Source organism: Marmota flaviventris, chromosome 10, assembly GCF_047511675.1.
Source record: "Marmota flaviventris isolate mMarFla1 chromosome 10, mMarFla1.hap1, whole genome shotgun sequence".
Classification (NCBI taxonomy): domain Eukaryota; kingdom Metazoa; phylum Chordata; class Mammalia; order Rodentia; family Sciuridae; genus Marmota; species Marmota flaviventris.
Genome location: NC_092507.1, coordinates 111,955,802 through 111,969,180, shown reverse-complemented (window position 1 = coordinate 111,969,180; position 13,379 = coordinate 111,955,802). Strand labels below are relative to the sequence as shown.

General features: G+C 34.1%; 1 protein-coding gene across 3 annotated transcripts in view; it reads left to right on the top strand.

Annotated features, from left to right (window-relative positions):
- Positions 1-13,006, top strand: part of Uap1 (UDP-N-acetylglucosamine pyrophosphorylase 1) — a 37,323-nt gene extending 24,317 nt beyond the window's left edge. For 2 of the 3 annotated variants that reach the window (XM_071618240.1, XM_027922498.2), the window contains 5 exons: positions 2,862-3,055; positions 6,264-6,404; positions 7,385-7,573; positions 11,395-11,461; positions 12,454-13,006. In XM_071618240.1, the coding sequence (XP_071474341.1) occupies positions 2,862-3,055; positions 6,264-6,404; positions 7,385-7,573; positions 11,395-11,461; positions 12,454-12,546 (684 nt within the window). In that variant the 3' untranslated portion in view covers positions 12,547-13,006. Of the gene's footprint in view, positions 1-2,861; positions 3,056-6,263; positions 6,405-7,384; positions 7,574-8,788; positions 8,837-11,394; positions 11,462-12,453 lie in introns of all 3 variants that reach the window. The other variant, XM_071618239.1, reaches the window with a different exon arrangement.
- Positions 13,007-13,379: the final 373 nt, after the last annotated feature.

Below are 13,379 nucleotides of genomic sequence, written 5' to 3'. Positions count from 1 at the left end.
AGCATTCTACCACTGAGATACAACTCCAGCCCACCATCAGACTAGTTTTGCATTTGCTGGTAGCTCAAATAACTTTTTAAACTAGTGTGCTACCTTTTTTTTTTTTTTTTTTAATACTGGGGATTAGACCCAGGGGCACTTACTTGGTCATTGAATTACATCCTTGACCCTTTTTATTTTTTCTTTTGAGACAGGGTCTTACTAAATTGCTTAGGGCCTCACCAAATTGCTGAGGCTGGCCTAGAACTTGGAATTATCTTGTCTCAGCCTCCCTAGTGACTGGATTATAGACACACTTGGCTAGCGTGCTAATGTTTGTAGAGATCCAACCTGTCACTCTTCTTCATTACCCATGGAATAAATTCTTCTCATTCTAATTTTTAAAATGCACACAACAGGATCTGAAATGTAGCTCAGTGATAGAATACTTGCCTATAACATGCAGTGCTTTAGGTTCAATCCTCAACATCATACACACACTCACACACACACACACACACACACACACACACGCACAATGCATACAAGATTTGTTTTCTACTTGCTTCTGATTCCAATCAGCCATGGGAAACAAGAATAAGCAAATTCACACTTTACATTTTACAAGTGTTAATCTGCAGGTATAAATTCAGAATCAGTCTTCCTTTCATACATACTGCTTAGTCCTGTGTCTGGCATTTAATGTAGTCCTCAAACAATGAATTAATAAATAAATGTTCAGTTGGAACCAAAATATGTCAAACTTTTAGAAATATTAGAAACCATTGAGCTCTCTTTCCCCCTTTTTAAATAAGAAAATGAAGATGTTAAAATGTATATTGAAAAACATCTTAATTAGGGAGGGATTCATAGTTTTGGAATAGAATTCTTTGCAGTACTTCTTTAATAGTCCCTTATCATATGGCATGAAGTATTTTCCTGTGGAACAAGAGCCTTGGAAAGGACTGACAGTGTTTAAAAAGTACAAAGCTAAAAAGTTAGGATAATTATATAAAGCAATTATAGTAACTGTTATGGATATTTGCTTTTAAAATTTAAATTTATGGGTTATTGAGGAAACCTCTTGATTTTATACTGTGTATTTTTTTCTTATAATATAAATTAACTTCTAACTTTATATAGTATACAAATGCTTTCTTGTATAGTTTAGATAATAATATTTGGAGTTTAATAGTTACCATAGAAGTAAACCTTATGCCTGCAGATTAATACTTGTAAAATGTAAAGTGTGAATATGCTTATTTTTATTTCCGTGGCTGATTGAAATTAGGGGTGTATAGAGGCAAGTGGAAAAGAAATCTGTGTGCATTGTGTGTGTGTGCGTGCGTGCGTGTGTGATGTTGAGGATTGAACCTAAAGTATTGCACGTTGTAGGCAAGTATTCTATCACTGACCTACATTTCAGGTCCCCTTGTGTACATTTTAAAAATTGGGATGAGAGGAATTTATTCCAAAATTCCCTGTTCTGTAAGAGACCCACTGTATAGTACATGAAATGAGAGGTGATGATGGGCTGATAGACAAATAATTGGCAGAAATAGATCAATAATTGGTTTAAATAATTTTGCTGTATGTTTCCTTCCAGTTTAATCCACTTCCTTGGTGAAAAGTTTATTTTCATTGAGTACTGTGCCCCTTTCAGGTTGGCAAACAGTGCAGCTACACAGGAGTTTATGTATCCAGTAGCCCTGCCTCACTGAGCTAGATGCCGTGCATATATCTCTATTTGCTTTGTAAACGAAGTTTTCAATAGTGGCTTTAGTTGTCTGGAAATAACTGTGAGTCACTGTTTATTCAAGAAATCAGTTGCTTAAGAGAATTTTTTTAAGTTTATTGATATAATTTCATGTGTATCTAGAATACAGTTTCCCAATTGGATACAGATTTTTAAAAATACTTCAAAGCATGCTATATCATTAATTGGACAGGGCAAACAGAGCAATACCTTCAAATATTCTTTATTGTTTAATTCTTGTGTTGGCTGTTCATTTCATCTCAACCTTGATTTTATATTAGAGCATTGCATACACTTCTTTCATAATTTTCTTCTAACTTGGGCCAGAAATGTTGGGACAATGGTGTGACATATCAGAATCACCTGTGAATTTTTTAAAAAATGATATACTCTTACCTTTCTCTCTGATTTTGATAGACTCTTCTCCCAGTTGCTGTACTAGCCCAGGGCCATTGATAAATGATTTAAATCACTCATTTTCAGACTTTTTAAAAGCCTAGAATCTCTTACTTCAAATAAAACATAGTATGCAAAATGGATAGACATGAGTAGTTTTTTTTTCTGATTTAAAGTTAGAGTGGGAGCCCAATGACTTGCCTGCTCTAATCCAAGTTCATAAAAAACAAGAAAAATGTTGCATTCATGAATGAAAATTGAAAAAACACTATGTTAAAATGAAATAATGGTGTAGACAGAACAGAATTAGAGACAAAATACCTTACTTAAGTCTTTTGTCTTATGAATCCTAGAGAAATTTCATTTATTCTCAAAGTAGTTGAGGATGGGTGAAAATAAATAATAAAACTATAAAATATCTTAGGGCCAAGTCCTATATGATTACCTCTGGGTCATATATGTATGATGATATTTCTATCCCAGTTTGGTTAAGTGGTAAATAGGAAGGAGATAATGTATATACTTAATTTCCAGTTGGAAAATAGCTTGTCAAACTATGGGTAGTTGATTTTCTAAAATTAAAGATTCCTTTTGGGTTAATACCTTACAGACAATGTAAGCAAAATTGTAAATATGGCCTTTGACAATGGAAAATCTCCAAAGGAGCATTTAATTAAATTTCTTCCTCTAATGTTGTCTTTTTTTTTTTTTTTTTTCTGTTGTTGGGCAGGTGGTAGAGAAAACAAACCCTACAGAACCAGTTGGAGTGGTTTGCCGAGTGGATGGAGTATACCAGGTGGTAGAATATAGTGAGATTTCCCTGGCAACAGCTCAAAAACGAAGTTCAGATGGACGACTGCTGTTCAATGCGGGGAACATTGCCAATCATTTCTTCACTGTACCATTTCTGAGAGATGTTGTCAAGTATGGGCAAAATTAGGGTCTTTTTTTTTTTTAATTGATACATTATAATTGTGACAAAGTAGTGGAATTCATTGTGATAGATTGGCGTATACACAGAACATAAGTTGGTCAATTTCATTGCTCATTTCCTCCCGTTTCCCTTCTCTCTCCCTCTCTATGCTATTATCCCTTCCTTTTTAAAAAAATATTTCTTCCAAATATGAGAGAAAACATATGACCCTTGACTTTGACTTCTTTCGCTTAACATGTTTTTCTCGAGTTTCATTGATTTTCCTACAAATGACATAATTTCATTCTTCTTTATGAGTGAGTAAAACTCCATGTTTATGTATACCACATTTTCTTTTTTCATTCATGCATGGAAGGTACTTGGACTGGTTCCATAACTTAATGATATATAAATGTTACCTTTCCCCACATCTTTGCCAGTATTTATTATTATTTGTATTCTTGATGATTGCTGTTCCAATTCATGTGAGATGAAATCTCAGTGTAGTTTTGATTTCCATTTTCATAATTGCTAAAAATGTTAAACATTTTTTCGTGTATTCATTGACCATTTGCATTTCTTCTATTTAGAAATATCTGTTTAGTTTGCCCATTTTAATTGGTTTGTTATTAATTCTTGCTATTATTTCCTGAGCTTTAGAAGTCAGTGATGCCTGAGGAAGTCTATATTGGCACTTGTTTGCTGGAGTATTGACCCCATGTTTTCTTCTACCAGTTGCAAAGTTTCTGGTCTAATTTCTAGGTCTGATCCACTTTGCATAGACTTTTGTGCAGGGTGAAAAATGAGGATCCAGTTTCCTTCTGTGTATGGGATATACAGTTTTCCCAGCACTATTTTTTTTTTAAAGTTGTCTTTTTTCCATTGTACATTTTTGGTGCCTTTGTTAAGGAACAGAGACTGTATCTATGTGGGTTTGTCACTGTCCTCTCTTTCATTGTTCCATGTGTCTATTTTTATGTTTTATCATGTTGTTTTTGTTATTATAGCTCCATAGTATAATTTGAAATCAGGTATTGTGATGTCTCCAGCATTGGTCTTTTTGCTCTTTATAGTTTTGGCTTCTCTGGGCCTTTTGTTCTTCCATGTAAAATTTAGGACAATTTTTTCTAGTTCTGTAAAGATGTCTTTGATATTTTGATGGGGATTGCATTAAATCTATAGATCACTTTTGGTAATATGGACAGTTTAGTGATTAATTCTACCTACCCAAGAACATGGAAGTTCTTTTCATCTTCTAGTGTTTTCTTCAAATGGTTTTTTCAGTATGTTATAGTTTAAATTTTTTTTTGTTATTAATAGACCTTTATTTTATTTATTTATATACAGTGCTGAGAATCAAACCCAGTGCCTCACACATGCTAGGCAAGTGCTCTGCCACTGAGCTACAACCTCAGCCTCTATTTTATAATTTTTATTATAGAAGTCTTTCCTCTCCTTGGTTGGATTTATTCCTAGGTTTTTTTTTTTTTTTTTCTTGTTGTTGTTATTTTTGCAGTTATTATGAATGGGATCATTTCCCTGGCTTTCTTTTTCAGTGAGTTCATTATTTGTGTATAGAAAATCTATTGAATTTTGTGTGTTGATTTTATATCATGTTACTTTGTTAAATTTGTTTTTCAGTTCTAGAACTCTTGTAGAGTTTTTTGGATCTTCTAAATATAGGACCATATCATCTGCAAATAGTAATAATTTGATTTCTTTCTTTCCTATTATATTCCTTAAGATAGAGCCGCTTACTATTTTTTTTCTTTTTTCCATTTTTTGCTATTTATTCAAACCAAACGATTTTCCTAAAGTTATGAAATACAGAGGAGACCTCTTATTATTTTTGTTATTAATTAGAAACTAAACCACCTGGGAAATGGATAGATCCTCCTATGCTATAGGCCCTTCTCTAACCAGGATAGGATTGTATGGTATATAAAATTTTATTTTCATTTAGTTCCCTAAGCCCATGTCCCATAGAATTCATCTTTCCTGAGGATTACTTTTATCAAATGGAAATTTATCTCAACTGTGATTGTTTGTAGTGACATTATTATAAGGTAGAGATTAATAGGAGCTTTTCTCCAATGCATTAGGTGAAGTCCAAAGCATTTCTTCATTTTCTTCTCACCCTCTCAATCTCATGTCCTAGATTCTGCTGAAGCAAAGAATTAAGAAATGAAACTCCTCTTTACCACAACTGGGAGCTTTTTAAAAATAGATGTCTTGGCTGAGATTGTAGCTCAGCGGTAGAGCGCTTGCTTAGCATGTGTGAGGCACTGGGTTTCATCCTCAGCACCACATAAAAATAAATAAATGAAATAAAGGTATTGTGTCCATCTACAACTAAAAATATTTAAAAAAAAGATGTCTACCCTTCACCAACTGAATCAGAATTTCTGGAGACAGAGCCAGAGGATCTATATTTTTTTAAAAGCTGCTCACACAATTCTAATTCAGCTATTACCAGACTAGCATTTAGAATCTTGTGTATAAGGACTTGAGATTTGAATGTCAGTCTGGCAATGCCATAAGGTATTAAATAAGAGCTTAGTATATATCACCAGATATTTAAATGAAGGGTGTTTTCACTGTTAGATTCACTTGGTAGCATTCATATATTCAAAATGACCATCTGCTCCTTAAAAAGTTAATACTTTATTTTTATTTTTTAATTGATAAATGATAATCATATGTGTTTGTGGGGTACAAGGTGATATTTTCCTCTTGGTATACATTGTGACATGATCAAATCAGGTCAGTTAAGCTTTACTTCAGACAATTCTAGTTGTAAAATAGTTCCCATTTTACTGTGTTTTTTGTAGCTGTGTTATGTATTCACCCATAGTAACTTTAATATTTACCTTTCCATCCTGTACTTGAAGGAATCTCAGCTGAAAAAGCTAGAGCAAGAGAACATTTTATAAAAGTCATAAAAGTAATGAGAGAGACATTGATGTAACTTCTGTCTGTATGTGTCTGGGTGTGTATGTTTTTTAATGTGGAAATCATTATTTGTTTTTTTTAAAATATAAGGAAATGAGTGGGAGAAGTCTATTCATTCAGTATTTTAATATAAACCAAAGCTTAACAAATGTTCTTCACTTTGAAAATCTTAGTACTTTGTTCTAACATTTGTGCCTGATTATTATCAAATTTTCTGGCATTTTAAATCTGGAAAGTGATTGTCTGTTTTTCCCCCTTAATTCTTAGTGTTTACGAACCCCAGTTGCAGCATCATGTGGCTCAAAAGAAGATTCCATATGTGGATTCCCAGGGGCAATTAATTAAGCCAGACAAACCAAATGGAATAAAGATGGAAAAATTTGTCTTTGACATCTTCCAGTTTGCAAAGTATGCTTTGAATAACACCAGTAAGATTTAATTTGTCTTGAAATGCTGCTTTTTAGTCTCTTAGGCAGGAAACTGTTCTCAGGAAACATTTGATAGCATGTATTTCAGGCATTTTGATCATGAGTATATCATCTAGATCGATTATCATTCCCTACAATAAACCACCACTCCAAGGAGTGTGATTTGAGTACCTAGAGTGCAGTGTTCTTTTTATCAGTTGGATTGTTATCTGGCTCTCCTGCAAAGTTGTTAAAGTCATTTATCTTGCTTGGCTGAAAGACTAAAAAGGTTAAGATAAACAATTGACCCATTTGTGTTTGGGATCTGTTTCTGACCTGTGAGCAAATGTTCTAGCGAACATGTTTTTGGATTATATACCCTTCTATAATAAAGATCACATCTGATGTTGAGATACTTATTTCAGAATTTGACAAATGTGAAAATGCAGAATGTGAATTAGCTGTATACAGTCAGTCTCTCCATATACATTTCTTTTTTTTTTAAGAGAGAGAATTTTTTAATATTTATTTTTTAGTTTTCGAGGGACACAACATCTTTGTTTGTATGTGGTGCTGAGGATCGAACCCGGGCCACACGCATGCCAGGCGAGCGCGCTACCGCTTGAGCCACATCCCCAGCCCTCCATATACATTTCTAAAGCATCTTTTTTATATTTTTTTTTCTCTTAGCTCCCGTGCTAATATGATCTTTGTGCATTAGGATTTCTGATCTTTCTGATCTAAGATGAAATGTTTTATTATAGTTGGGGTTAGAAATGAGTTTTCATTTTTGTACTGGAGAAGAAAATTACAATTTTCTTTGGTCAAGGGATGAGCATTATTTTTTTTGTAATACAACCAAAATTATGTTAAGAAAACTTGTCATTGAATACTAAAGGCTTAGCTATATAGAGAGGAATGAGAAGCTCTGTATGCAATTTTATTTCACGAGAAAGAAGTCTTTGTATGATTTCACTCTAGGAAGTTTGTGGTGTATGAGGTATTACGGGAAGATGAGTTTTCTCCACTAAAGAATGCGGACAGCCAGAATGGGAAGGACAACCCTACTACTGCAAGGCATGCTTTGATGTCCCTTCACCATTGCTGGGTCCTTAATGCAGGCGGCCACTTTATAGATGAAAATGGCTCCCGCCTTCCAGCAATTCCCCGGTAAGTCACTATCTTTTCTCTTCAGTGGGAATGTTTTCTTGGACTTCTTTTTGACTTCTCTCTTGCTATATCCTGAAATCTTTTTATAAAAAAGTAAATTTAAAATCTTTTAAGATAGTAAATTATTGCTGTGTGGGAAGTTTGTGATAAGAAGTAACATCAAGGGGCTGGGGGTGTGGCTCAAGTGGTCGCGCGCTCGCCCCGCATGCGTCCGGCCTGGGTTCGATCCTCAGCACCACGTACAAAGATGTTGTGTCCACCGAAAACTAAAATATTAAAATTCAAAAAAAAAAAAGAAGTAACATCAAGTTTTGCCCATTACAGAGAAGGACATCTTTACTTTCTCTTAAAGAGAAAGTTGTTGTTGTTGTTGTTGTTTCAAATAGCCCCACCATATCAATGAAATCACTTCTATTAAATAATGGTCAGAAGATAATTTAAAATCCCATTAGCAATATACTATACACAGGGGAAGTTTCTCAGCCACAGAAGATGGGTTATTGCTGCTCATTTATCTGTGGCCTCACAGCAAGTGTTATATGTGAGACCCATCTAAAGCCCTGCCACCCTCAGGCTACCCAGGAGATGTTGCCTCATGGTTCTTCTCCCAGGTACTAAGAAAGGTGCCAGTTATGTTCTGATACTCAAACTTTAGAAATATTTTGTATTTTCAGAAGCTTAAGAAAGAAGGTACTTGTAGTTATTCAAATTTGAGATAAAGCACTTTTAAGCTGAATCTTTTATTTTATGATAAAACCTTCATTGGCACCTAGATTTCCCTTTTTAAGCTTTTTGGTGTTTTTGTATTTGGGTGAGAAGCATTCTGCCATTTAATTTATGTTCTTAAGGGGAAAAAGGCTGCATATACTAAAGCACTAGAATACTTCAATAAGTATTAAAACATTGGGCATTGGAACTTACTGTTTGATAACTGTTTTTACAAAAAGGAACAGTGTTAGCGTCTATCTCCAAGTCCAAGGCCACTTACAGGCTCTGCCTTGTCAATCAGCTTGCTTTGTGACATGTCATATTGTTCTCATGCTTCATCTTTGACCATTGAATTTTTTTTTTTAACCCCCTCAGGCCTCTCTTGCTAGATTTACGATTTACCATAAGTATATGCCATTTGGTCAAGTGTACTTTGCAACTCCACTTCATTGTTATTGTTTGATTTCTTTCCATTCCCATTAATACTTATTTATTCCTACATAACAGTGCTACAAATGGAAAGTCAGAGACCATCACAGCTGATGTCAATTACAAGTAAATATACCTGCCTGCCTGCAGTGCATGGTGATGGGGCTGTGCTTCCCTCCATACTAACTGGCATTGTAGTTTAGTGCTCTGCCTTTTGGGGGTCTGGAGGGAGGATGATTGAAGCTTTGGTCGGGGTGCAGTGCTTACTTGGTGGCAGGTATCTGTCTGGATGACACTAACTCAGAATCTCAGTGCATGCTGGAAATGGGGAGCATGCTTTACTAAAGAATCTGACCATGGGTATTTGAGCCCATAGTAACAGTTTTACAGGTGTTAGGTAAGACCCAGAGCAGGTTAGAGTCAGAGAGAACAAATTTGAATTCCAGCTTTTAGCATAAGCATAAGTTAGAAAGTATTCTGAAAATGTATCTTACTGAATTGGATAATATGATGTCAGTATAAAGGTTGTAATTATTCATATATATTCAATGGCTCTTAATATGGAGAAAGCTGTTCTGTTGATTTATTCTTACATAAACAGCTCTCTTTTTGTGTAATTGTGTTGTAATTTTGGTCAATTAGTATCTTTTTTTGTCTTTAACAGGTCATTTTTAGCTAGAAGTGCCATATGTCCTCTTATTTGGGTACTGTCAAAGTTTTTAAATGCCATTATCTTTTTAGTTAAAAAGACAGCATGATATTCTTGCTACACTTTCAAAGTTGTTAGGTTTAGTGTACACACACACACACACACACATATATCAATTGCCCATCAGTGGGATGGGCCCTCATTTTTTCCATTTGGTTAGTGTGACTTCAAGCCATCCAGAGAGGAGAGTCTGGTGTATAACTCTTGTGATAGAATCTGGCACATATCTGGAGAGATGTGTAAAGTGTGTGCCTCCTCTTTTCTCTGCATTAGGCTGTTGTCCATCTACTTTCATGGTTCATTTATTCATTCAATCAGCAAGCATTGACAGACCTACTTACAGATGCTCTTAGTATCTTCAGTGCTGAAGTGTCTACACAAAAGAGAGCCTACTGGGAGTTCAAGATGCATATTCATAAAAATTAAGATGCCCATTCATAAAAACTAAGGGGCATTATTATGTGATTATGTGCTAACAATGGTATAAACAGTACTTACTCTAGGAGGCAGGGAGACTTAACAGGTGCTTAATAAATTTATTTTTTTAAAATAAATGAATGGAAGCAATCACTATGAAATGCAGTGGTCTAGGAGAGGTGGGGACAAGAGCTAAATCTTGGAGGAACATTATAATTTTTATAGTCAAATGGATCATAGCTGAAAATGACTTGGAAGGATCCAAAGAGAATATGACTGTCCTGGTTCAAGTAGAAAGTAGTCAGATTAAGTAAATTGGAGTAAGATATAGAGTTCTGTTTGGAGAAAAATTGGCCTGTGGCTGACCTCAGAAAACCTCTGATTTTATTGACTCCACCAAAGTTGAAGACTTCTTACTAGAAAGAGAACATGGTTTGAGGCTACACAGGACTGGATTTTTTTGTGTGTCCTGTCCTATTTCTAAGATTCTTGAAATGACAAATAATGCCACAGTCTAGTGACTGTAAATGTATTGAAAGTACTGTTTATTGATTTTTATGTTAGATGATTTGGAAGTTCAGAATTGCAAATAACTATAAATATTACATTGTGACTGAGAATTATACAGATGGTGACTTTGGCCTTGATTTTGCTTGAGTGTGTTCTGCCTTAGCACTTTAAAAAGGACTTTTGATAACAGAAGTATTTTAAAGTGTAATGGATAGGCTTCTCACTCTTGAGGTAGCCTACATTCTCCCTTGAATGCATGTCTACCTTCCTAAATAAACTCTGTCTATGCCTTAAAAATAAAATGTAATTAATAAATTAACTCAGCTAATCTAGGATATTTGGATTGTAAAAAAAAAGTATTAGGAAATAATTTAAATGATCTTTAGAATTGTACTGTCTAAATGGAATGTTGTACAGTGAGGGAAGTTTTCTACATCTCTGCTCTCCAGTTTGTTTGTCATTAGTCACTCATGGCTGCTGAACACTTAAAATATGATTATTATGACTGAGAAAGTGAATTTAAAATTTTCAATTTTTTAAAATTTTAATTATTTTAAACTTAAGTAGCCACATATGGCCATTGGGTACTGAATTGGACAGTCTGACTCTAGAATATTAGTCAATATTAGTACCTGACCTGGAAGATTATGATGAAGATTAAAAGGCAATGCAAAGGTTTGAAGGCACCTAGCAATGGGGGCCTGGCACATAGTATATACTCAATTAATAGGCTCTTCTTTATCAACTTTATGAAACTTGGGATTAGTAAAAAATGAGATGTGTAGAAAGGAATAGTATATAAACAGTGATGAAATGCTTTAAAGAGTTTGCAGTAATTATTGGCTTTTTCCCTAAATAGTGTCTTTCTGACCATGAAAATTTAAAATTTAATGATCATCAGGGTAGGATATATTTCATTTGTTCAACTACAAGAATTTTGTTATCTGCAAGCTTCTCAGAGGGAAGTTATGGTCTTCATTTTAACTCTGGCAAGTAATATGGGAAGTAAAATCTTTAACACATATTTGGGATTTTTTTTTCCCCTTAGCTTGAAGGATGCCAATGATGTACCAATCCAGTGTGAAATCTCTCCTCTTATCTCCTATGCTGGAGAAGTAAGTTTGCTTTCCTTTTTTTCCCCTCTTGTTCTTTTAAGAGTATTGTATATTTCCAAACAGCTTTAAGAGTGAACTTTAAATGTTCTCACCACAAAAAGCAGTTAAGTATTTGAGGAGAGAATTCTGTTAATTAGCCTGATTTGATCATTCTGCAATGTATATGTACATTGAAACAGCATGTTGTACCCCATAAATACATATAATTATTTGTCAGTTAAGAATAAAACTTAAAAACAAACAAAAAACAGGATTCTTGTATTATGTTTAAGTAGAGTTACCCTTTGAGAAAATGGAGCATTTTCTTGTCATCCTATCCTGAAGACCTCTTCCTAGGAGTGAGTTGTAAAGCTGCTTTGATTCTTAATTCTTAGAGAATTTTCTGTTATGTCTTTGCATCTATCCCATAATTGAGTGACTTGTCAGTAACAGAAGTCTATAATGTTAATTTGTTTCACCTATCCATTAAAATTCATTAGGCTTTAAAATACATTATTGACCTTTTTTGATAAATCATTTAGCTCTTTTTAATGCAATGTACATTTTCTACTGTAACTTTTAACATCTGAGGAGTTGAAGGTCCCTGCTGTTCAAATTATTAATATTTTTTTCTGGAGATTCTTATTAGTATTGCTTAGTTGTAGCATCAGGAGAAAGTTAACTTTACTGAGTGATGATGAAAATCATTAACTTTAGAAATTATATGATAATCATTTATGTAGCATATTCAAGGTCCTGGGTTCAGTTTTAGAACTGCAAGAAAAGAAATTATTATAATCAGAGTAACTTACTTTCTTTTGTTTGTTGTTTGTTTTATGCTTCTATAAATAATTATTAAGTCTAGTTTTAAAGTACATGAAATAGATTTTTTTTTTTTTAACTTTAAAATTCTTTTATCTCAGCCTGGCTTTTGGCATCACAACCATTAAGTCCAGCAGTGCTTGACAGGCATCCACCAATTTTCTAACTGTGTTTAATTTCAATCCTTTTAGGGAATAGAAAGTTATGTAGCAGATAAAGAGTTCCATGCACCTTTAATCATTGATGAGAACGGAGTCCATGAGCTGGTGAAAAATGGTATATGAACCATCTACCAAGTTCTACTATAATAGGAAATAGCTTTTATTTTTGATAGATCAACTGTGAAACTGCAGGACCTCTCCTGGAAGACTGAAGTTTGAACTTTCACAGGATTTCATTTTGCCTGCTGAACTGTTGAAACTACTACAAACTTTTCAAGATCCAGATGACTGAATTTCAGATAGTGTTTTTATTATCCTCAACTCATTGAAGGTCTTATTTATATTTTTCGATTGTATGATTTTTCTTCCAGCCAAGGAAAATATTGACCATCCAGAAAGTTTCCTATAGCTTAACTATAATCAGGATGTTCAACATTACTTTGTTTTCGAAGTTGTACATAGTAATAATATGTCATGTACATGTCAGAAGGTTTTTATGATACTAAAAGTTTGTTTTATTTTATCAAGCATTAAACTTTTTAAAGGAAATAATTGGACAGCAAAATAAACTTATCTTCTTGTTTCTGGAGTGTTATCATTATTTGTACCTTGAGGAAATTATTTTTTCAGGAAAACATGAAACTGGGGAGAAACTTTGAGATAATGCATTAAAGCAAATTGATACTTCTCTGATATTGTGGGGTCATAGAGCTTTTTTCAATGAACATCTAACTTTGGATTTTTTGTCTTCTATCACTTCATAATAACTCTCAACCAGAGGGAATCCCCTCCATCCCAAGGGGGCACTTAGCAATGTCTAGGGACATTTATGGGTGTCACAGCTGGGAGGATGGGATGATACTACTAGCATCTAATGAGTAGAGACCAGAAATGTTGCTGAACATCACATAGTGGACAGGATAACTTCCAACAATATAAAGTTATCTGGGTCAATG